Below are 26,954 nucleotides of genomic sequence, written 5' to 3' on the forward strand. Positions count from 1 at the left end.
ATAGTACTAAAAGACTTGAGCGTCTCTCTTGATCCTAGGTCCTGGCAGAGTTGTGCAGACTCAGGACAACTGAGGTTTGGAGGAATACGCAGGTTTAAAGAGGATTCCGTAATTTGCTTTCTAATAATCATAATCTTTTCCTCAAAGAAGTTCATGAATTTATCACTGCTAAAGTGAAAGTCATCCTCTCTTGGGGAATGCTGCTTTTTAGTTAGCTTTGCGACAGTATCAAAAAGGAATTTCGGATTGTTCTTATTTTCCTCAATTAAGTTAGAAAAATAGGATGATCGAGCAGCAGTAAGGGCTCTTCGGTACTGCACGGTACTGTCCTTCCAAGCTAGTCGGAAGACTTCCAGTTTGGTGTGGCGCCATTTCCGTTCCAATTTTCTGGAAGCTTGCTTCAGAGCTTGGGTATTTTCTGTGTACCAGGGAGCTAGTTTCTTATGAGACATTTTTTTAGTTTTTAGGGGTGCAACTGCATCTAGGGTATTGTGCAAGGTTAAATTGAGATCCTCAGTTAGGTGGTTAACGGATTTTTGTCCTCTGGCGTCCTTGGGTAGGCAGAGGGAGTCTGGAAGGGCATCAAGGAATCTTTGTGTTGTCTGTGAATTTATAGCACGACTTTTGATGTTCCTTGGTTGGGGTCTGAGCAGATTATTTGTTGCAATTGCAAACGTAATAAAATGGTGGTCCGATAGTCCAGGATTATGAGGAAAAACATTAAGATCCACAACATTTATTCCATGGGACAAAACTAGGTCCATCGTATGACTGTGACAGTGAGTGGGTCCAGAGACATGTTGGACAAAAGCATCAGTGCATGAACAATTGTGAAGGAGGAATTGTGTAAATAAATATTTGTGGAAATATATTTGACAAGATAAAAAAAACAGTCATTTGTTGATCGTATCAGACACTGTATTGTGCCCAAATACCCATGCCTTTACGCATGAATCAATTTCGTCTTCTCTTTATGCTTTGTGTGAGCAATCCCCACAAACAAATGGCTTGCACTGCACACAGTTTTAATTGGCGGAGCCTCAAAGTCAAGATCAGAATAAGATGACGGCTCTTCGTCAGCAATGTCGATTTCAAGCTCAATATCTGATCGTTTTTATCTGACCCCAACTCATCTATATTCTGCAACATGTGCAATGCTGTCAGTGAGTCCATTTTTGTTATTTGGGGTATGTTATTAGGATCTCTTTAGCTGTTGCTAAAGAATCAGCTACTCTTCCTGGGGTCCACACAATACATGAGACATGACATAATACAGAACGTTAATAGATAAGAACAGAACTACATCATTTAAAAAAAGAAAGGCACACGTAGCCTACATATCAATGCATACACACAAGCTATCTAAGTTGGAGAGGGAGTTTTGCCGTGATGTGTTGCTTTCTAGGGTTTTTTTAAACCAGGTTTGCTGCTTATTTGAGCAATATGAGAGGGAACAGAGTGCCATGCAATAAGGGCTCTATATAATACTGTACACTTTCTTAAATTTGTTCTGGATTTGGGGACTGAAAATAACCCTGGTGGCATGTCTGGTGGGGTAAGTGTGTGTATCAGAGCTGTGTAAGTTGACTATGCAAACAATTTGGGATTTTCAACACAATGTTTCTTATAAAAGAAGTGATGCAGTCAGTCTCTCAGCCAAAAGAGACCGGCATGCATGGTATTTATATCAGCCCTCTGATTACAATGAAGAGCAAGACCTGCCGCTCTGTTCTGGGCCAGCTGCAGCTTAATTAGGTCTTTCCTTGCAACACTGAACCACATGACTGGACAATAATCAAGATTAGACAAAATTAGAGCCTCCTTTCTTTTTGAAGTGTGGTGTCAAAAATACAGCATTGCGTTATTATGGACAGACCGCTCCCCATCTTTACAACCGTTGAGTCTAAATGTTTTGATCATGACAGTTTACAATCTAAGGTAACGTTAAGTCATTTTGTCTCCTGAACTTGTTCAACAGCCACACCATTCATTACCAGATTCAGCTGAGGTCTACAAATTAGGGAATGATTTGTTCCAAATAAATGGTGTTAGTTTTAGAGATGTTCAGGACCAGTTTACTACTGGCCACCCATTCCAAAACAGACTGCAAACCTTTAAGGGTTTCAGTGAATTCATTTTCTGTGGTTGCTGATGTTTTTGGTTGAATCATCAGCATACATGGACACATGCTTTGTTTAATGCCAGTGGCAGATCATTGGTAAAAATTGAAAACAGTAAAGGGCCAAGAGAGCTGCCCTGCGATACACCACACTTTACAGGTTTGACATTAGAGAAGCTTCCACTAAAGAAAACCCTGTCAGTTCTATTATATTGCCATATCATGGTTTCAGAGCTGTGGTTGAAAAGCCATAACACATACAGTTGAAGTTGGAAGTTTACATACACTCGTTTTTCAACCACTCCATAAATGTCTTGTTAACAAACTATAGTTTTGGCAAGTCGGTTAGGACATCCACTTTGTGCATGGCACAAGTCATTTTTCCAACAATTGTTTATAGACAGATTTATTTCACTTATTCACTGTATCACAATTCCAGTGGGTCAGAAGTTTACATTCACTAAGTTGACTGTGCCTTTAACTTCTTGGTGACAGGGGGCAGTATTTTTACGCCCGGATGAAATGCATGCCCAAATTCAACTGCCTGCTGCTGAATCCCAGAAGATAAGATATGCATATTAATAGATTTGGATAGAAAACACTCGGAAGATTCTAAAACTGTTTGAATCATGTCTGAGTATAACAGAACTTATTTAGCAGGCGAAACCCCGAGGACAAACCATTCAGATTTGTTTTGTTTTTTGAGGTCACTCTCTTTTCATTGAGTTTTCATTGGGAATCCAGATCACTAAGTGACCTTCTTGCACTTCCTATCGCTTCCACTGGATGTCAGTCTTTAGAAATTGTTTGAGGTTTTTCCTTTGTGTAATGAAGAAGTACGGCCATCTTGAACGAGGGTTACTTGAAGTGTACTGTTAGATAACAAGCCGCCATGCCGGTTTAGCCCACTAGGGCACATTCTCATTTCATGTAACCACATTTACCTTGTTTGTTTGTTTGTTTATGCATTTCTGTGAATTACTTAGTAATAAATAAATGATTTAAGACAATTGATGTATGGATGACTCATAGTGAAGACTGGGTTTGTGCAGATAACCAACCATTTACAACGTTTGGAATGAGACTAACGTGAGGAAAGTAAATAATTCATTAATTCGAAGACGAATTGATCAGATAAAATTAAGTTATTTTAGGATATTATAACTTTGAAATCTGAGTATTTTTCCTTGGTGCCCCGACTTCCTAATAATTACATGATTAATCAGTCTAATCGCGTAATAACTAATTACAGAGAATCTTTGATAATAACTATCAGTCTTCAGTTAATGATAGTGAAGACATGACAGAGAATACAGATATAGAACCAGACATAACAGAGTTACTGGAGGAGGATACAGATATAGCCCCAGAAATAACAGAGTTACTGAAGGAGGATACAGATATAGACCCAAACATAACAGAGTTACTGAAGGAGGATACAGATATAGACCCAGACATGACAGAGTTACTGAAGGAGGATGAGGATACAGATATAGAACCAGACATACGAGTTACTGAAGGAGGATACAGATATAGAGCCAGACATAGCGGAGTTACTGAAGGAGGATGACGATACAGATATCGAGCCAGGCATAACAGAGTTACTGAAGGAGGATGAGTATACAGATATAGAGCCAGACATAACAGAGTTACTGAAGGAGGATGGGGATACAGATGTAGACCCAGACATAAGAGTTACTGAAGGAGGATACAGATATAGACCCAGACATGTCAGAGTTACTGAAGGAGGATGAAGATACAGATATAGACCCAGATATAAGAGTTACTGAAGGAGGATGGGGATACAGATATAGACCCAGACATAACAGAATTACTGAAGGAGGATACAGATAATAGACCCAGACATAACAGAGTTACTGAAGGAGGATACAGATATAGACCCATACATAACAGAGTTACTGAAGGAGGATACAGATATAGACCCATACATAACAGAGTTACTGAAGGAGGATACAGATATAGACCTAGACATAAGAGTTACTGAAGGAGGATGAGGATACAGATATAGAACCAGACATCACAGAGTTACTGAAGGAGGATACAGATATAGAGCCTGACTTAACAGAGTTACTGAAGGAGGAGGACGATATAGACCCAGACATAACAGAGTTACTGAAGGAGGATGAGGATACAGCTGTTGACCAGACATAACAGAGTTGCTGAAGGAGGATGAGGATACTGATATAGACCCAGACATAACAGAGTTACTGAAGGAGGATACAGATATAGAACCAGACATAGCAGAGTTACTGAAGGAGGATGAGGATACAAATATCGAGCCAGGCATAACAGAGTTACTGAAGGAGGATGAGGATACAGATATAGAGCCAGACATAACAGAGTTACTGAAGGTGGATGAGGATACAGACATAAGAGTTACTGAAGGAGAATACAGATATAGACCCATACATAACAGAGTTACTGAAGGAGGATACAGATATAGACCCAGACATAACAGAGTTACTGAAGGAGGATGAGGATACAGATATAGACCCAGACATAACACAGTTACTGAAGGAGGATGAGGATACAGATATAGAGCCAGGCATAACAGAGTTACTGAAGGACTATAGAGATATAGAACCAGACATAGCAGAGTTACTGAAGGAGGATACAGATATAGAACCAGACATAGCAGAGTTACTGAAGGAGGATACAGATATAGAACCAGACATAGCAGAGTTACTGAAGGAGGATACAGATATATAACCAGACATAGCAGAGTTACTGAAGGAGGATACAGATATAGAACCAGACATAGCAGAGTTACTGAAGGAGGATACAGATATAGAACCAGACATAGCAGAGTTACTGAAGGAGGATACAGATATAGAACCAGACATAGCAGAGTTACTGAAGGAAGGAGGATACAGATATAGAACCAGACATAGCAGAGTTACTGAAGGAGGATACAGATAAGGAACCAGACATAGCAGAGTTACTGAAGGAGGATACAGATATAGAACCAGACATAGCAGAGTTACTGAAGGAGGATACAGATATAGAACCAGACATAGCAGAGTTACTGAAGGAAGGAGGATACAGATATAGAACCAGACATAGCAGAGTTACTGAAGGAGGATACAGATATAGAACCAGACATAGCAGAGTTACTGAATCCGTGTGGATGACGGATCACCAACCTCCCCGCTGAACGTATCCCCAAGACGGAGCTGCTCTTCCTCCCCTACAGATATAGAACCAGACATAGCAGAGTTACTGAAGGAGGATACAGATATAGAACCAGACATAGCAGAGTTACTGAAGGAGGATACAGATATAGAACCAGACATAGCAGAGTTACTGAAGGAGGATGAGGATACAAATATCGAGCCAGGCATAACAGAGTTACTGAAGGAGGATGAGGATACAGATGTAGAGCCAGACATAACAGAGATACTGAAGGAGGATACAGATATAGAACCAGACATAGCAGAGTTACTGAAGGAGGATGACGATACAGATATCGAGCCAGGCATAACAGAGTTACTGAAGGAGGATGAGTATACAGATATAGAGCCAGACATAACAGAGTTACTGAAGGAGGATGGGGATACAGATGTAGACCCAGACATAAGAGTTACTGATAATATAATGGCATCCTCATCCTCCTTCAGTAAATCTGTTATGTCTGGGTCTATTTCTATATCCTCATCCTCCTTCAGTAACTCTGCTATGTCTGGTTCTATATATGTATCCTCCTTCAGTAACTCTGTTATGTCTGGGTCTTTATCTGTATCCTCATCCTCCTTCAGTAACTGTTATGTCTGGGTCTATATCTGTATCCTCATCCTCCTTCCAACACGCATCTCTGCGTCTCAATCAGAGATTATTCATTATGAATTTGATTTGATTTATTTCGTTTACATTCTTCATTGTAACCAATAAATTAACACACACAACATGAGCAGGTTAACTTGGTCAAAGCATTTATTTTATTAATTAAAGACTATCAGAAATTTTTTTATTACCTTTATTTAACTAGGCAAGTCAGTTAAGAACAAATTCTTATTTTCAATGACGGCCTAGGAACAGTGGGTTAACTGCCTGTTCAGGGGCAGAACGACAGATTTGTACCTTGTCAGCTCGGGGGTTTGAACTTGCAACCTTCCGGTTACTAGTCCAACATTACCACTAGGCTACCCTGCCGCCCCATTGAATGTTGGTACTTATTTTGATCCAAAGCCATGAATGAGTGAGTCACTCAGCTTTATGTTGCAAAATAGCTGACTAAATAGGCCAAGCCTAAATGTATATTTTAAATTGCCTAAATAAACTAGTACATCAATAAATGAAGTAGATCTGGTCTTGAAAATATGGGTAACCTTTTTCCCCTCTCTGGTCTCTCTTTCATTCAGTTTCTTCTTCACATCAGCGAAGAAGGACTCCGTGTTTCAGAAACTCACTAGATATAGAGGGGCTATCACTCTTTCACCCTGGTAAATAAAGCCAATTTGTTATTTAGAATGATTTATTTCTGTTTTTAGAGGGAGAGAAACCCACCGTGCCTATTTTTAGAAAATTGTCAGTCCACATGTCAAGTGTATCTGTGCCATTGTATTTACCCAAGTTCTCTCTCTGGGACCACCTGGCAGCAAATGTTTTTGTTGTTGCCTGATGCAGGACTCCAGTGCCAGAGAAGAGAGACTCTCGGACTGAAACATTTACACCTCCATTACTTTACAAGAAGATTGTCACGACTTCTACCGAAGTCGATGCCTCTCCTTGTTCGGGCGGGGCTCGGTGGTCGACGTCACCAGTCTTCTAGCCATCATTGATCTATGTTTCATTTTCCATTGGTTTTGTCTTGTCTTCCTACACACCTGGTTCCAATCCCATTCATTTATTGTTGTGTATTTAACCCTCTGTTTTCCCTCATGTCCATGTCAGAGATTGTTTATTGTTATGTTCATGTTTTATGGATTGGTGTGCGACGGGTTCTTGTACCCACATTTATTTTATTATGGACTTTGGTTTTGTAGTTTATGTTTAAAGTTATTAAAATACTCATTATACCAAGTTTAATTCTACTGCGCTTGACTTCCCTGCCACCTACATACACGACGTGACAAAGATTGTCAATTTGTGCCACAGTTTAGATTACCTATAGATCAGCGATCTAACTCTGCCTTGTGATAGTGTGGTGCAATGACAGAATGATACAATTTATCATAATCTGCCACCATCTACCACAAAAGGTTGGGGTATAAGCTCTAAACCTTTAATTGAAGAACCACTGTAGAGACACCAAACCAACTTTCACATGCTCAGGCTATCCTAACTTCTAATTCTATTTTTTTTTATTTTATAAATTTTAACTGTAAACATTTGCATAAAATAACTCCCCAACAGTGAGTTATAGAGGCCGATGGAACTTTCAAGTGTACAGGCTATAATATCCTATCAATCGATCCTTCACAAACTAGCATGCACACCACATTTAATCCAGGAAAAGTTTTATTTCTGTATAGACACGAGTAAGCAAATTAGTAGTGATGCACCGATATTACATTTTTGGCCTATACCGATATCCAGTATTTTCCTTGCCCCCCCAAAAAAACGATACCGATATGTATCATTTTAGCGGCCTTTTAAGCATTCTAGTACAGTTAAATAGTTAACACACACACATGGACGCAGAGGTCTAAGGCCCTGCATCTCAATGCAAGAGGCGTCACTACCGTCTCTGTTTTGAATCCAGGCTGTATCACATCCGGCTGCAATTGGGAGTCCCATAGGGCGGCGCACAATTGGCACAGTGTTGTCCGGGTTTGGCCAGGGTAGGCCGCCATTGTGAATAAGAATTTGTTCTCAACTGACTTGCCTAATAAATAAATACACATCGCACTGACCCAAAAAATTATTTGTTGGCATTTACGTATGTCCCCATTACCAGTAAAACATAATCAAAACCTATTTCTTTCACTTACTTGTTGTGCTGTTACGTTGTTCATTTGTCCAGTCGTTTCATTCTCAACCAGGATTTCAAATAAGAACTGTCTTATAAATTAGGGTTATTTTAGATGATGACACCAAGCTATATTATGCCTAATCCTTATTGTGGCTTCACAACACATAACCTGGTCCGGTCGAGACTCACTAGCCAGATGAAGCTAGCTGGCCGCTTATTGTGTTAGCTTTGGACAACAGTGTTAAGTACCTGGCTAGCTATTTATTTTCATGAACTGAAGTTCAATTTCAATAGGCGAACAACAAGTGGCAACCTAGCTAATATTTATATGGATTCCTAAATCATTGCTAAGAATAATGAAAATGACTGCAGTTTCTACTGGTCATTGTTTGAGGCTGGTTGTATTGGTGTTAGCCTAGGGACCAAGCTAAAGCTAACTAGCTACCCCGGAAGTTGCGGTCGAACAAATTATGCTTTATTACCAACGCGGTATTGAAAACACTTTGTTTGTGGCCGGTGTTTGCTTGTTTGCAGACTTTTTTGTACAGCTTTGACAGTGCTACTGTATCTTTTTTGACACTCAAAGACCCAAACGGAGTTCCATAGTATGCATGTCGTGAAGCTAATAGCAGTGACGCTATTACTGTGTAACTCCGGTAGGGTACCATCTGAAAAATAGCGCACTTAGTAGTGTGTACTGGTGCTCGACCAGTCGGCGAAATCCAACATCACCCACGACAGAGATGGTTGATTGTCAAGGGCAATGAATTCCATTATCTTGGCTTTAATGGATTTTGCCTTTCATTTGTCTCTCTGAAATTATCTTACTCCATCAAATGACTGCTCGCCTTGTTGACTGCTCGATCCAGACAGCAGACATTGTGGGCTAAGTTAGGAATACTGTGTTGCACGTGTTGCGCAGCATTTTACGTGCCGTCATTACGTCATGTACCTACCTTTTATAGGTATGCAGCTTTGACATCGGTTTTGCAAATCGGCATTAAACTAGACATCGGGCCGATAACGATGTTGGCCGATTACGATATGTTCACCGATACCATGCATCCCTGCTAATTAGGCTATATAATTTTGGCGATTTTAATTCAGTTTACATTAGGTAAAGCTTAGCTTCCTCTAGCCTTATGGACATGCTTGCGTATTAAAAACGTAACTGCACGTAAACTGCATTAGCTCTTCGAGTGTAAGCTAAGGATGGTTTTTGTAACTTTTTCAAATCATCATTAGTTGTTGCATCATGCATCCTTAGAATGTGTTAAAATTCAAACATATGGCCCAACGTTTGTATCACAACTAAAGTTACATAAATAACTCTAAATGAAGCATATAGGGGGACATGTTTCTTTGTTAACCGCTCAACACAGAATAACCGCATGTGTGAGGTCCCTCGCAAATCATTTGGGGAAAATATCCTTTCTATTTATTCAACTATGTTCAATTGTAGGCCTATTCTTCATACTATACAATAATGCTACGTAATTCCACCTGTCTGCTAAATAAACTAGTGTAGCCCACAGCCATATTGCACAGGTGGTCAGGTCCTAATGGCACAGGTCTGGCCCTAACGTAAGGACAACTCAGAATCTGCTATTCTATTCTTCTGAAATAGGATACATTTTCTTCATATCATGTTTCTTTAATAATGGATTTATTGTGTTGGTTTAGGCTATATTAAATGTATTTATTAGACTTGTGACGAGTGGAATGTTAGCTAAAGTGACTGGTAGTCAGACTAGTAGAGCAGAGACTGCGTGGAGAATAAACACGTGTAGAACGTGTTCCGCACATGCGCATAAGCTTCTTTAGTCCGGGGGGTTGGATCCGCAGCCACTCTGATCTTTCAATCCCACTTCAGAAATGGTTACCTTCATGTTAAACCATCGCCTAAGAACTGCCAGAGCTCGATATTGTTGTTTTGAGATTCTCATGAAAAACGTTGTATAAAGTGTTTGTTAGTTTGAACATTTCCTTTCTCTTGTGGTTTGTTTTTCACAGCTGCAGATCAATCAGTCCATTATCTTCTGTAACTCCACCCAAAGAGTTGAGCTGCTGGCCAAGAAGATCACCCAGCTGGGCTACTCCTGCTTCTACATCCACGCCAAGATGATGCAGGTGAGCCATTTAGATTCACGCTTATTGTTCAACAAGAGAAACATCTGCATCTTTCTGAAAAGAGGTTAAACATTATTATCGGGTTGGAACCCGATTTCTTTTTTCCGTTCCACTGTTCCGACCAGAAAAATAAAGTTCTGAACGGTTTCGTACAAAAACCTCTGAAATATTTGTATTTTTTTTTTATTTTATTACATTTACTGTGCCATCAGAAAGTATTCACATACACACCCACCCACACACACATATTTATTCTCACTGTTAGCAGTTGATATTATTCCTCAATATCACAGACCCCAAAGCAAATCAGGGGGAGGAAAATGTGTTTATTCAAAGAGGACAAATCATGCATGGAAGTAGGTGGTAGATGGTAATTTCTTCCCTGTCCTCAGGGATTCTCTCCACAGAACAAACCGACAGGGTGTAATTTACAACCCCCAGCCCTAGCCTGTGGTTGACCAATTAGAATTATTTTCCGTAAAATATGGCCAATGGCCAAATAACAAGTATCCTGCTCCAGTACAGCCGATTCAGACCAATGAAAACGTGGCACATGTAGCTATGAGTCCAGGACTGACATTCCTACACAGATTCTAAACAGATGTTGAACTGAAAACCAACTAATTCCATTGATAATTCCCTGTTGATCGTTAGTACTCTCTTGACCTTTAGTCCTCCTAACCTTTAGTCCTCTCATCCTTTCCATTTTGTGTATTTATCTTCAGAATATTCTTACACCACCCACGTCATTTTTGAGTGGTAAAGTGGTATTGCATCCATCTACCCGATTCCAATATTGGGAGTTTCATTTGTCCTTGCATCAACCTTGGATTTGATTAATAATGAAGATACAATTTGTTTTCTATTGGATGATTACAACATAAACTTATTGAAGAGAACCACTCACTGACACCTGACTTGTTGAATACTTTATACTGGATCTATAAGACCACTCACTTACACCTGACTTGTTGAATAATTTATACTGGATCTATAAGACCACTCACTGACACCTGACTTGTTGAATACTTTATACTCCCATCTATCTGTGTCCCCTCATCTATAAGACCACAGACTGACCAGTTCATCTGTATCCCCTCATCTATAAGACCCCAGACTGACCAGTTCATCTGTATCCCCTCATCTATAAGACCACAGACTGACCAGTTCATCTGTATCCCCTCATCTATAAGACCCCAGACTAACCAGTTCATCTGTATCCGCTCATCTATAAGACCACAGACTGACCAGTTCATCTGTATCCACTCATCTATAAGACCCCAGACTGACCATTTCATCTGTATCCCCTCATCTATAAGACCACAGACTGACCAGTTCATCTGTATCTCCTCATCTATAAGACCACAGACTGACCAGTTCATCTGTATCCCCTCATCTATAAGACCACAGACTGACCAGTTCATCTGACTTGTTGAATACTTTATACTCCATCTATCTGTGTCCCCTCATCTGTAAGACCACAGACTGACCAGTACATCTGACCTGTTCAATACTTTATACTCCATATATCTGTATCTCCTCATCTATAAGACCACAGACTGACCAGTTCACCTGACTTGTTGAATACTTTATACTCCATCTATCTGTATCCCCTCATCTATAAGACCACAGACTGACCAGTACATCTGTATCCCCTCATCTATAAGACCACAGACTGACCAGTTCGTCTGCCACCCTTATTGATCATATTTTTACTAATTATTTAAATAATGTTGCTAATACAGGTATACTTTATACTGACATTTCTGACCACTTTCCAATTTTCCACTTCTCTTTGGCCGCTGGAAATGAACAGATGGTATTGATTAGTAGCAGTAGATGTAGAATTTTAAACTAAATTAAGTGTGAGCGCTTTAAGATCAGCAGCATGATGAGATTGGGGCCTTTTTGGTGAAGTCAGTGTCTTCCTCAATTACTGAGCTTCGCAAACTCGTATTGTTTCTAAATATTTGTCACGCCCTGACCTTCGAGATCCTTTTTGTGTCTCTATTTGGTTTGGTCAGGGTGTGATTTTGGGTGGGAATTCTGTGTTCTATTATTTGTGTTTCTATGTTTTGGCTGGGTAGGGTTCTCAATCAGGGATAGCTGTCTATCGTTGTCTCTGAGAACCATACTTAGGTAGCCCTTTTTCCACCTGTCTTTGTGGGAGGTTGACTTTGTATAGGGCACATAGCCTTTAGCTTCACGGTTTGTTTTGTAGTGTTTATTGTTTTGTTCAGCGTCTTTTCTAATAAAAAGAATATGTACGCTCACAACGCTGCACCTTGGTCTTCTTCATTCAACGGCCGTGACAATATTTGATATTTTACAAATGATTGGCCAATATCTGTACTACCATGTTTTTTACAGAATCCTTGTAAAAATGTGTCTATGAGAATATTGAAACATTTAAATCAATACTGTATTCTATATGAGCTACAAAATGGTTTTGGTAAAAACTACTCCACAGATATGGCTCTTTTGCTTCTTGGGGAGAAAATATTTACTGCCCTAAACAACAATGAATACTTTCTTGGCATCTTTTTAGATGTATCCAAAGTGTTTGACAAGGTTGATCATGAAATATTACTTTCTAGATTGCAATACTATGGTTTTCGTGATAATACATATAATTGGTTATAAAATTATGTTTATGATAGAGAACCATTTGTTTATGCAAACAGCTGTGCATCTACCAGGGCCAAGATATTCTGTGACATGCCACAGCGTTCGATAATTGGACTTTTGTTATCCCCAATCTACAGTGTATCCGGAAAGTATTCAGACCCCTTGACTTTTTGCACATTTTGTTATGTTACTGCCTTATTCTAAAATTTATTAAATATTTTTTTCCCCCATCAATCCACACACAATACCTCATAATGACAAATCAAAAACAGGTTTTAGAAATGTTTGCCAAAAAAAAAAAAAATGAAATATAGCATTTACATAAGTTTTCAGACCGTTTACTCAGTACTTTGTTGAAGCACCTTTGGCAGTGTTTACAGCCTCTTCTTGGGTATGACGCTACAAGTTTGGCACACCTGTATTTGGGGAGTTCCTCCCATTCTTCTCTGCAGATCCCCTCAAACTCTGTCAGGTTGGATGGGGAGTGTCGGTGCACAGCTATTTTCAGGTTTCTCCACAGATGTTAGATCGGGTTCAAGTCCGGCTCTGGCTGGGCCACTCAAGGGCATTTAGAGACTTGTCCCGAAGCCACTGCTGCGTTGACTTGGCTGTGTGCTTGGGGTCATTGTTCTGTTGGAAGGTGAACCTTCGCCCTAGTCTGAGGTCCTGAGCGCTCGCTCTGGAGCAGGTTTTCATCAAGGATCTCTCTGTACTTTGCTCCGTTCATCTTTCCCTCGAACCTGACTAGTCTACCAGTCCCTGCCGCTGAAAAACATCCCCACAGCATGGTGCTGCCACCACCATGCTTCACCGTAGGGATGGTGCCAGGTTTCTTCCAGACGTGATGCTTCTGTCTGGCCTGATTGGTGGAGTGCTGCAAACATGGTTGTCCTTCTGGAAGGTTCCCATCTCCACAGAGGTACTCTGTAGCGCTATCAGATTGGCCATGGGGTTCTTGGTCACCTCACTGAGCAAGGGCTTTCTCCCCTGATTGCTCAGTTTGGCCGGGTAGCCAGTTCTAGGAAGGGTATTAGTGGTTCCAAACTTCTTCCATTTAAGAATAATGGAGGTCACTGTGTTCTTGGGGACCTTCAATGCCCGAATAAATATTTTGGTATTCTTCCCAAGATCTGTGCCTCGACACAGTCCTGTCTCGTAGCTCTACGGACAGACTGGGGGTCAGCCTGATGAAACGAACTGCTCAGTAATATCCCCCGTATAGCCTATCTCTCACACACATGCACACACACACAAAACACATTTTTTTCTTGTGATTACTGATCAATTAATTTATGAATAGTAGGTTTTATCTTTTTCTCCTCTTTTTTTGGTACTTAATTACCTCCTACGTTTAATTATTACTCAATTAAATTAATCATGCAACTAATTCATTAGTAATTTGGGGCATCATGGGAAAAGTTTATTTAATGAGTTACAGTTTCCCGAATTAACTCAAGAATATATCGATATACCAGTTATCAATCAATCATTTCCTCATATCAGTCTCATTCTGAACTTCGCAAATATCTTAATCCACAAGAACCTTAGCCTAAGTGATGAATCAGTGACACACAAATTGGCTTAATTATTTATTTAATGGAAGCTTTTCTCATGTCAAACATGTAAAGTGTGGTGTACCACAGGGCAGCTCTCTAGGCCCTCTACTCGTTTCTATTTTTACCTCTCGTGTACTTTTGTATTTTTCGTATTTTTTGTATATATATTTCAATTTGTTTTCAATCTCTTTTCAATTTTTTATTTGATTATACCTTCCGGTAACCTGCCTCACCCAATGTGATACGGAATCGCTATTATTTTCAATTTTAGAACACATTCAAGAATCTCCAGAAGCTAACTAGCTAATTAGCTACAAGCTATTTAGTCATTGTTAGGCACTGCTAGCGGCTTTTACCTTCTGCACAGATACCAGCCCTGTTTTTAGCCTGGATAATACTCGCTAGTCTACCAATATCGGACTGTCTCTCCACAACAACGCCGGATTCCTGCCGTAATCCCTGGACCACTAGCTAGCTTTCACTCACCGTGGCACCCAGTACCGAAGCTATCCCTGAGGCCCACCTCCTGGCCTACTCAGCTGTTCACCCGAACCCAACTCATACACGGCTAGAGCCCAAAACTCCACCGGATCCTTGCTGTAAACTCTGGACCTTGGCACCGGATCACCGCTGCTACCGATTGGATATAGTGGCTAACGCCACTGACCATAGACACATTACAGATGCAGGCCTTTCTAATCGACCTGGCCCGGGTATCCTGGAAGGACATTGAGCTCATCCCGTCAGTTGAGGATGCCTGGTCATTCTTCAAAAGTAACTTCCTCACCATCTTAGATAAGCATGTTCCGTTCAAAAAATGCAGAACTAAGAACAGATATAGCCCCTGGTTCACTCCAGACCTGACTGCCCTCGACCAGCACAAAAACATTCTGTGGCGGACTGCAATAGCATCGAATAGTCCCCGCGATATGCAACTGTTCAGGGAAGTCAGGAACCAATACACGCAGTCAGTCAGGAAAGCAAAGGCCAGCTTTTTCAAGCAGAAATTTGCATCCTGTAGCTCTAACTCCAAAAAGTTCTGGGACACTGTAAAGTCCATGGAGAACAAGAGCACCTCCTCCCAGCTGCCCACTGCACTGAGACCGATAAATCCATGATAATCAAAAACTTCAACAAGCATTTCTCAACGGCTGGCCATGCCTTCCTCCTGGCTACTCCAACCTCGGCCAACAGCTCCACGCCCCCCGCAGCTACTCGCCCAAGCCTCCCCAGCTTCTCCCTTACCCAAATCCAGATAGCAGATGTTCTGAAAGAGCTGCAAAACCTTGACCCGTACAAATCAGCTGGGCTTGACAATCTGGACCCTCTATTTCTGAAACTATCCGCCGCCATTGTCGCAACCCCTATTACCAGCCTGTTCAACCTCTCTTTCATATCGTCTGAGATCCCCAAGAACTGGAAAGCTGCCACGGTCATCCCCCTCTTCAAAGGGGGAGACACCCTGAACCCAAACTGTTACAGACCTATATCCATCCTTCCCTGCCTATCTAAGGTCTTCAAAGGCAAGTCAACAAACAGATCACTGACCATCTCAAATCCCACCGTACCTTCTCCGCTGTGCAATCTGGTTTCCGAGCCGGTCACGGGTGCACCTCAGCCACGCTCAAGGTACTAAACGATATCATAACCGCCATCGATAAAAGACAGTACTGTGCAGCCGTCTTCATCGACCTGGCCAAGGCTTTCAACTCTGTCAATCACCATATTCTTATCGGCAGACTCAGTAGCCTCGGTTTTTCTAATGACTGCCTTGCCTGGTTCACCAACTACTTTGCAGACAGAGTTCAGTGTGTCAAATCGGAGGGCATGTCGTCCGATCCTCTGGCAGTCTCTATGGGGGTGCCACAGGGTTCAATTCTCGGGCCGACTCTTTTCTCTGTATATATCAATGATGATGCTCTTGCTGCGGGCGATTCCCTGATCCACCTCTACGCAGACGACACCATTCTGTATACTTCTGGCCCTTCCTTGGACACTGTGCTATCTAACCTCCAAACGAGCTTCAACGCCATACAACACTCCTTCCGTGGCCTCCAACTGCTCTTAAACGCTAGTAAAACCAAATGCATGCTTTTCAACCATTCGCTGCCTGCACCCGCACACCCGACTAGCATCACCACCCTGGATGGTTCCGACCTAGAATATGTGGACATCTATAAGTACCTAGGTGTCTGGCTAGACTGTAAACTCTCCTTCCAGGCTCATATCAAACATCTCCAATCCAAAATCAAATCTAGAGTCAGCTTTCTATTCCTTCACTCACGCCGCCAAACTTACCCTAGTAAAACTGACTAACCTACCGATCCTCGACTTCGGCGATGTCATCTACAAAATGGCTTCCAATACTCTACTCAGCAAACTGGATGCAGTTTATCACAGTGCCATCCGCTTTGTTACTAAAGCACCTTATACCACTGCGACCTGTATGCTCTCGTCGGCTGGCCCTCGCTACATATTCGTCGCCAGACCCACTGGCTCCAGGTCATCTACAAGTCCATGCTAGGTAAAGCTCCGCCTTATCTCAGTTCACTGGTCAAGATGGCAACACCCACCCGTAGCACGCGCTCCAGCAGGTGTATCTCACTGATCATCCCTAAAGCAAACACCTCATTTGGCTGCCTTTCCTTCCAGTTCTCTGCTGCCTGTGACTGGAACGAATTGCAAAAATCGTTGAAGTTGGAGACTTTTATCTCCCTCACCAACTTTAAACACCTGCTATCTGAGCAGCTAACCGATTGCTGCAGCTGTACATAGTCCATCGGTAAATAGCCCACCCAATTTACCTATCTCATCCCCATACTGTTTTTATTTATTTACTTTTCTGCTCTTTTGCACACCAGTATCTCTACCTGCACATGACCATCTGATCATTTATCACACCAGTGTTAATCTGCTAAAATTGTAACTATTCGCCTACCTCCTCATGCCTTTTGCACACAATGTATATAGACTCCTTTTTTTCTTTTTTTTCCTACTGTGTTATTGACTTGTTTATTGTTTACTCCATGTGTAACTCTGTGTTGCTGTCTATTCACACTGCTATGCTTTATCTAGGCCAGGTCGCAGTTGTAAATAAGAACTTGTTCTCAACTAGCCTACCTGGTTAAATAAAGGTGAAATACTTTTTTTAAATTAAAAAATACATGAGTTTGTGCTAGTCAATGTATGGGAGCCATGAGAAGAGATGCTTTTCTGAGGTTGTGTGTTCAGTGCTCTCATGCAGTGTTCTTTTAATCCTCACAGGAGTACAGAAATCGTGTGTTCCACGACTTCAGAAATGGACTCTGCAGAAATCTTGTCTGCACCGGTACGTGTCCACAGGGTTCTAAAGTGTAACCATTTTGGTTCGAATGTGCTTCTAAATATTATATGTGCGACCTGGAATATTAATTTGGGAGCACCAGTGCGCCAAGAAAGAAAAGTCCACCAAATAATTTTTGTAAAGATTAGACTTCGCTCTACCGTTGATTCTGAGTGCCCTAGAGAAAAAGCAATCACATATTCATTAGTTTCATGGTCGTACCCAGGCACATAACTTGCGGGTTATGTGCCCCTTCAATATTATACCTTGATGAGTTTGATTGATTGGAAATGATTTATACACGTAAAGCGCAGGCAGCTACTGGCTTTCTATGGCTTTAAACCTACACCACACAGTGATATCTTATTTTATGATTGAACCCCCCCCCTCCTCAACTCCAATTATGCTTTTGGTCCGGTCCTCGGAGGCCGTGGTTTTTGAAGGAAAAAAAGTTGCGTAAGACTTGAAATGTGCAATATCTCCTCTTTTCTTAGCCCACATATTTGCGGGTTTGTTAACTTGGAACAAATACAATTGTGCAGTCAAATTTAACATGGTAAATTCTTTCAAGCACAAATAATAATTATATTGAAAAGGATTATTTTTCAATTGGAGAAAGTTTCTATTGCTAAGTGACAAGATGTGCATCTCGTGTGCGAGCGCTATTTCTCAAAACGAGTGATAATTGGTAACAGTCATATTCGGCTCAATTTTGAGTATTATAAATATTAAAATATCTGGTTTCTAGTAGGCTACAGAATTAGACATGGCTGTTTCTCTGAACCTCAGGCAGTAGGCTCAAGCAACCCTGTTTCTCTCCCCAGCCTGCCTCCCAGACAGCAGCAGCAACCTATTCTCTTTATTTAGTTTAGAAAACAAATTTGAAGGCCAAAATTGTGAGGGGAATGCACTAATCATGTTTATGCAACCTGATAATCATCCTTAGAATACCTACAGAACCAGCTTCAATTTTAGAAAATCTGCAATAAAATTTGGCCAAACCTAGTCTTCATTGATAGGGATGCGTGTGACATTGCACGGTAAACATGTTTATTTCTCCTTATTTTTCTTCTTCTTGATTTCAATATGAAAAGTATGAAAAGCTCAAATTAGTAAAAGTCGACATTTAAATATATACCATATGTTTGGGTCACAAATCAAATCACATTTTATTGGTCACATACACATATTTAGCAGATGTTATTGTGGGTGTAGCAAAATGCTTGTGTTCCTAGCTCCAACAGTACATTAGTATCTAACTAAATGCTTGTGCTCCTAGCTCCATCAGTACAGTTGTATCTAACTAAATGCTTGTGTTCCTAGCTCCAACAGTACAGTAGTATCTAACTAAATGCTTGTGTTCCTAGCTCCATCAATACAGTAGTATCTAACTAAATGCTTATATTCCTAGCTCCATCAGTACAGTAGTATCTAACTAAATGCTTGTGTTCCTAGTTCCATCAGTACAGTAGTATCTAACTAAATGCTTGTGTTCCTAGCTCCATCAGTACAGTAGTATCTAACTAAATGCTTGTGTTCCTAGCGCCATCAGTACAGTAGTATCTAACTAAATGCATGTGCTCCTAGCTCCATCAGTACAGTAGTATCTAACTAAATGCTTGTGTTCCTAGTTCCAACAGTGCAGTAGTATCTAACTAAATGCTTGTGCTTCTAGCTCTGACAGTGCCGTAATATCTAACTAAATGCTTGTGCTTCTAGTTCCAACAGTGCATTGGTATCTAACTAAATGCTTATGTCCATAGCTCCAACAGAGCAGTAGTATCTAACTAAATGTTTGTGCTTCTAGCTCCAACAGTACAGTAGTCTCTAACTAAATGCTTGTGTTCCTAGCTCCAACAGTGCAGTAGTATCTAACTAAATGCTTGTGTTCCTAGCTCCAACAGTACAGTAGTATCTAACTAATTGCTTGTGTTCCTAGCTCCAAACAGTGCAGTAGTATCTAACTAAATGCTTGTGTTCCTAGCTCCAAACAGTGCAGTAGTATCTACCAATTCACAACAGTATACACAAATCTAAAAGTAAAAGAATGGAATGAAGAAAAACATGTATATTAGGACGACCAATGTCTGAGTGGCATTGACTAAAATAGAATACAGTATATACATATGAAATGAGTAAAGCAGGATGTAAATGTCATGTATTGTCATGTTATGTCTTGTCCCTGTGCTTTCTCTTCTCTTCGTTTCCCCCTGCTGGTCGTATTAGGTTACTTTCTCTCTCTCTATCTCTCTCTCTCTCTATCGTTCCGTTCCTGCTCCCAGCTGTTCCTCATTCTCCTAACGACCTCGTTTACTCTCTCACACCTGTCCCCTCTTTTGCCCTCTGATTAAGTCTCTATTTCTCTCTCTGTTTCTGCTTCTGTCCTTGTCGGATTCTTGTTTGCTTTGCCCTTGTCCCGTCCTGTCGTAATCTGCCTCTTCATCAGATGCTGCGTGTGAGCAGGTGTCTCTGTCCTCTACGGCCCGCGCCTACCCGGAGGGACCAGCAGTCTGTTGCCGCTAGCCCTGCTATTCTCCTCTACTACTAGAAGGGGGACTCTCCTGTAAAGATAGAGGATTTATGTTTTCCCTGTTTGGACATCTCCTGTAAAGATTGAGGATTTATGTTTTCCCTGTTTGGACATTAAAAGACTCTGTTTCTGTTAAATCGCTTTTGGGTCCTCACTCACCTGCATAACAGTAAACATTATTAAAGTCACTAGTGTTCCATTATTAAATGGCAGCAGTTCATTCAATGGGGGGGTTCAGTGGATGCTCTGGTGCTCCTAAATGTTATGTTGTGCTCTTAAACTTTTATAAGTTGGGAGCACCAGTGCTACCAATGACACGTCTTTATGTAAAGCACTGCGTGTCCATATGAATTGTTTCTGTATATTTTGTCTGGTACTATCATATTTTACTTGGGTATGTAGTACAGTTGATTTTACTGTTTGAAACAGATCTGTTCACCAGAGGTATTGACATCCAAGCCGTCAATGTCGTCATCAACTTCGACTTCCCCAAGAACGCCGAGACATACCTGCATCGCATTGGAAGATCAGGTATAGAACTTTCTTGTGTTGTTTATGTGCTTCTTGTGGTATTATGTCAATGCTTTTTATCAACTTTTAATATCTGAATGCTCTGTTTTGCATCCTGGCAACATGTCCATTCCATCCCTCTGTGGTATTGTCTCTCTCAGGGAGGTTTGGTCACCTGGGCCTGGCCATCAACCTGATCACCTCTGAGGACCGCTTCAACCTGAAGTCCATCGAGGACCAGCTGGTCACCGACATCAAGCCCATCCCTGGCATTATCGACAAGAACCTGTACGTGGCCGAGTTCCACACTGCCAACCTAGACTGCGAGGTGGAGGAGGAGCTGAAGGAGACAGGCTGCCAACAGGAGGAGCCCTAGAACCCCTCAACTGGTGAGTCATTCACTCTGACATTCCTCCGAAGATGAGATGGACCCAGTGCTTTATTGCTTATATGGGCATATTATACCTGTCAGTCGGACATGCCAGTGAGAATGCCTAATATTTTAGGTCGACCCTAACTTAGATCTGAAAGGGTCGTAAACAATTTGGTAAATTCCTTAGAAGGCAATATGGCTCATTACCATATTGCTTACATCTATCAAGTAATTGTGGATCTACACAAGGGGATAAGGGATATATCAAATTGGGAACCCATCTTGTGATGTGCATGAAGTGTGAGACCCATCTTTTTAATCCTTGCCACTTTATCTTCCATCCAGGACAATAGGACATGCCCAGCTTTTGCACAACATTCAGCTCTTGCACACAGGCTTCAGGCACCTCTTCAACTTCTCTTTTCTCAACCTTCAAAACCTGGCACATGGACGTTAAGGTCGAGTTGACTTTTTGCTGATTTGTATATTCTGTTCTTATTCCCCCTTGTTATTTCATTAAGAGCTGCCTGCATTTTTTAAAATTTAAAATGGTTTAACCATGTTGTTTTGCACCAAAGGTAGCTTGCCCAATGTACACTGAATGAGATCAATCAATCCTTTTTTGGCTTAAGACATGTAGGCTAATGTTTTTTGGATTGTATCCTGGTATTGCAAGGTAACATATCAGCTGAAAAACTTCAGCGATAGGTGAGGAACATTGTCTTAAAAAAAGTAAGAACCATGCAAAATATTGATCAAGTTGTACTGTTTCCAGCTGAATATGTCCACTTTTATGGCCAGCTTTGGAGGAGGACAGGTTTGTGTCATCAAAGACATGAGGCCTATTGTTAACCGTAGCAATGACCACTAAGGGTAAAGAAAGCATCAGAATGTTGGAAAGCTCATTCACTTACATGCATTTTTAGATTATAATTAAGATACTATATTTGTAGGTTTTAAACTTATTAATAAATTCACAAATGGTTGGATAATAAATCCTTTGCTACAGCACTACTAATATCCAACTTCGACTTGAATAACTTATCTTCTGTACTACATACACTGAGCGTACAAACCATTAGCAACACCTTCCTAATATTGCGTTGCGCCCAATTTTGCCCTCAGAACAGCCTCAATTCGTCGGGTTTCGAAAGCGTTACACAGGTATTCTGGCCCATGTTGACTCCAATGCTTCCTACAGTTGTGTCAAGTTGGCTGGTAGGTCCTTTGGGTGCTGGACCATCCTTGATACACACGGGAAACTGTTGAGTGAGACAAACCCGGCAGCATTGCAGTTCTTCACACACTCAAACCGGTGCGCCTGGCACCTACTACCATAACCCGTTCAAAGGCACGTAAATATTTTGTCTTGCTCATTCGCCCTCTGAATGGCACACATACACAATTCATGTATCAATTGTCTCAAAGCTTAAAAATCCTTCTTTAACCTGTCTCCTCCCCTTCATCTACACTGATTGAAGGTGACATCCAATAAGGGATCATACAGTAGCTCTCACCTGGATTTACCTGGTCAGTCTGTCATGGAAAGAGCAGGTGTTCCTAATGTTTTGTACACTCAGTGTATATAGTTAGCTGGGTTATCAAAATAATGCCTGTATTGGAAAATAGCTACATAGATTGATGGCTTTAGGTTGCTTAAAAGTGGTCATGTTCAAAACGAGGAGCTTGAGTCATGTACACTTTCAGAGGTGCAGTCAGTCCCGACCGTAAAATAAATGTTTACGGTAGGTTATTCAAACCTGATTTGAAACCGATGACAACTAGCTGGCTCAGGTCTTAGAATTGCACACAAAGTAATGTTTTTTTTTTTTCAACAATATTTCTGCTGATTAAAAGTAACACTGCTTGTGCCTTGCCTCAGGCTACTGTAGCTAGAGTTACCTAGGTATACATGACATGCATGTCACGAGACAAAATAAATTTTTTGTTTATCTCAAATTACGGAGATGCAAATGCCTGTGGTAGTGTTCCCACTCACACTAGATAGAAAACCACCAAACGTATATTTTTACAGTGGTACACCACACCTTCATTCATACAGTTGTATTGAATTACTAGTATTTCACTAGCTTTGATACGTAGCTTGAAATTATTGGTCAACGTTTGTTTTGTTTTTTATTCAACATAGAGGCCCACACATCAGACATCAACTCAGTTATAGATATAATTCATTATTATATGAAAATAAAAACACTTTTAGCCATTTAACACTAAAATGAATGCATTTCAACAAGAGATTCCTTTTTCTTTACCCTTTGTGGGCGGGACCAAAGCGGTTGCCAGGGACACAAGGCCCAAACGCGTTCACACATTTAAACCGGTCTTCCTCCATTGTAGAGACAAGATGGACTCTTTTATATTGGCTCGTTCACACTAGCCATCTTGCCCGCTTACATTCACATGCCTTTTGCCACTCAAGTGCCTTAATTACTCTCCCACGTGCTCTCTTATCAGTTCATCCATCTGTCTTTCTCTCACACAACAGACGGAATACAAACACAATTAAGCTGAATTGTAACATTGGTTGATTCAGATATATGCAAGTAGAATGTTCGTTGTGCACTGTCCTTCTAGGGAATCTTGTTCATGTTCTAGATGCTCAATAATCAAGGCTCAAACTCTGACTGACATCATCTAGAATGCCAAAGTACATTTAATGTAAACTTTGCAATAAAAAAGGGCAGCTTTTACTTAGACGCAACGTGACTGTCACTATGAATAATCAATCATGTGAATAAGATATAAATATGATATAAGACTACTTAAAGAAGATAAGACTGGGCCCATTGTAAAAACTGTGGATGGTAACCTACAATCATAATATAATATAGCACCGGACAAAAATATATATAAACGATCTCAGACCAGTATAGGAGCAGTTCATGAAAACACAGTAGCATCCAATTACTGCGCTTGTGCAGCATTTTACTAGTAAAACTATTTTCTGAGCTTTCATACTTATGTTGCGGTGGTGATGTGATTATGGGTCAAAATATCACCCTATCCCCTATAAAGTGCACTACTTTTGACCAGGACCCATAAAGTAGTGCACTACTTTTGACCAGGACCCATAAAGTAGTGCACTACTTTTGACCAGGACCCGTAAAGTAGTGCACTACTTTTGATCAGGCCCCATAAAGTAGTGCACTACTTTTGACCAGGACCCATAATGTAGTGCACTACTTTTGACCAGGCCCCATAAAGTAGTGCACTATATAGGAAATAGGCCCATATGTCTGCAGCTATGGAAAGAACAGGTAGAATTTACAATCTATTCAGTCATATGCATCCAATTTCTGAAAGACGCACAAGGTGTTGTTGGAGATTACGATCAGCATGGGATCTTTTTTTTTTTACCACTGTCTCTTTCACATATGAGCCCTGCATGAACACCTCAATAAACAACAATTACACTATAAATATCTATATACACATTTATTACACATTACATGAAATACAAACACAAGGAAACAAACACATTATTCAGTAAAAAGGCCCTCTAACATTAGCCTGAATTGAGGCAATCTTGACGTTTTCTTTGTACAAAACAACATGGTTCAACATATTTTTAAGACCTGCTTTTTCTTCCTCAATGTGAGGGTCCCTCATATAATATGTTTTTTAGAGGCAGACATTTAATGTTGGTACAGTTTTGTGGGTATGTCCTTCGGTTTAGGGTCTAATTTGAATCAATCTAAATGACTCAAATGTAAAAATGTCATCTCCAAAGTGTTGTGAATGTATTAATTGCCAATATGTACTGTGCAGCCAAATGGTACATGCAGCACATTGGCACAAAATATAGTATATTTAGACTAAAAACTAGGTAACAAGAAACCAAGCTTTTATTTTAAAAACCTCAGAGCTCTTGGGTGATGTTCCTCAGCCTGGCTCCAAGAAAGAAGGGCGGGTATTTTGATATGATACATACAGAGCAGAGAACTTGGCAGAACTCCCATTTGTTATCTCTGCTATTCATTAGGTTGGGAACACCCTGAGTTTTTTTTTGGAGGGGGGGGGGCATACAGTTTTGTTGTGTGTGGGGTGGGTTGGCTCACATCAGAATTATATTTGAAAGTGAATTGTAGCATCTTCAAACTGGCAGCTGTAATCTTTTTTTTGGTCCTGCTACAAATGTTTAGCTGATGATGAAAGCAGAGGAAAATATGTGTTTTTTTTTTTGCTTCTCTTTGAAATTATTTTTGACAACGCTTGCTAATCAGGGAGGGGGGCAGAGCAGGGTTTTATGGCACTGGGTTTGTGTGAGTTTGCGAGTCATCTTGAATCTTTTCTTCTCTCTGGTACTTAAGATCTCCAGCACAACAGTGGACCAACCAATATGGTTTGCAACAGATCTGAAACTCAAACACATTTGTCATTTTTTTCCCAAAGTACAAAAAAGTATTATATTTTGACCATTAGTTTGCTTATTTTAAGTACTGGAGAGAATGCTATCCGAGCAGTCATACTGGTTATCTAGGTCAATCTTTTTACGAGGTGGTTGGTATCATTTTGAGGAAATTGGTTTGTAAATAATTCGTTGTTTACACAATTTGTTTACAATAACAAACAAAAAATATGAATTTGCTTCATGGTGGAGGTAGTTTTGAATATTAGATTTTTTTTATTTTGCTTGATTTTAAATACTGACTTTCAGGATTTATATTGAACCGAAACCAAAAAAGTGTAATGTCACGTCATGGCATTTTGTGTGCTTTGCGTGTGTGTGTGTGTGTGTGTGCACGTGCGTCGTACCATGGTTGGTTGGTGTGTTTTAAGAGTAAGTTAGTGTCCCGTCTCATTTGTTTGTTGGTATGAATGTGATTGCCTGTGTGTCTGTATATGAATGGCTGTTCTGTACAATTGTTTGGTTGGGTCTTCAATTGGCTGAAATGTGAATTTCTGTATGCAATTGTGAATGTTTCTGTGTGCTTGTTTGTCTGTGAGTGACATACAATGTCTTAATACTTGTATGGCTGTTGTCCATAGCCTGTTTTCTGGTCTACTTTGTGACCCATACTGTGCAAAGACAGAATAGGTCAACACTAGCCATATAGTGTAAACCCCAAACTAGCCCAAGGCAGAGTTTTTCAAATTCCTTTCACATACTGTTCTTTCCGATCAGTGGTCACAAAGGGGATTAGAAAACAGGCAATGTTAAGAGTGTAGAGATGGAATATTCAGTCTATGTCAGTGGGTAAATGTCTGTATACTCAGTTTATTAGGTACACCCATCTAGTACCTGGTCAGACCCCCCTTTGCCTCCAGAATTATTTGGGGCATGGAAACATTGCTCAATTCCTATCAAGGGACCTAATGTGTGCCAGGAAAACATTCAGCAAACCATTACACCACCATCAGCCTGTACCGTTGACACCAGGCAGGATGTGGCCATGGAATTGCTTACGCCAAATCCCGACTTCAGTATGACGCAACAGGAACCGGGATTCGTCGGACCAGGCGATGTTTGTCCACTCCTTAATTGTCCAGTGTGGGTGATCGCGTGCTCACTGGAGCCACTTGTTGTTTTTAGCTGATAGGTTTGGAACCCGGTGTGGTCGTCTGCTGCAATAGCCCATCCATGACAAGAATCCACAAGTTGTGCTTTCAGAGATGCCGTTCTGCTCACCACTGTTGTACTGCGCCGTTATTTGCCTGTTTGTGGCCTGCCTGTTAGCTTGCATGATTCTTGCCATTCACCATGACCTCTCATCAACGAGCTGTTTTTACCAACAGGACTGTCCCTGGCTGCATGTGTTTTATTTCTCACACCATTCTTGGTAAACCCTAGACACTGTCTTGCATGAAAAGGAAGCCGGACATTTTTTTTTTA

At 40.8% G+C, this 26,954-nt stretch overlaps 1 protein-coding gene across 2 annotated transcripts in view; it reads left to right on the forward strand.

Annotated features, from left to right (window-relative positions):
* Positions 1-23,817, forward strand: part of LOC115128273 (probable ATP-dependent RNA helicase ddx6) — a 53,667-nt gene extending 29,850 nt beyond the window's left edge. For both annotated transcript variants that reach the window (XM_029657966.2, XM_029657965.2), the window contains 5 exons: positions 10,065-10,181; positions 17,630-17,693; positions 20,647-20,748; positions 20,889-21,116; positions 21,446-23,817. In XM_029657966.2, coding sequence (XP_029513826.2) covers positions 10,065-10,181; positions 17,630-17,693; positions 20,647-20,748; positions 20,889-21,103 — 498 coding nt within the window. In that variant the 3' untranslated portion in view covers positions 21,104-21,116; positions 21,446-23,817. The remainder of the gene's footprint in view (positions 1-10,064; positions 10,182-17,629; positions 17,694-20,646; positions 20,749-20,888; positions 21,117-21,445) is intronic.
* The last annotated feature ends 3,137 nt before the right edge of the window (positions 23,818-26,954 follow it).

Source organism: Oncorhynchus nerka, linkage group LG4 (genome assembly GCF_034236695.1).
Source record: "Oncorhynchus nerka isolate Pitt River linkage group LG4, Oner_Uvic_2.0, whole genome shotgun sequence".
Classification (NCBI taxonomy): domain Eukaryota; kingdom Metazoa; phylum Chordata; class Actinopteri; order Salmoniformes; family Salmonidae; genus Oncorhynchus; species Oncorhynchus nerka.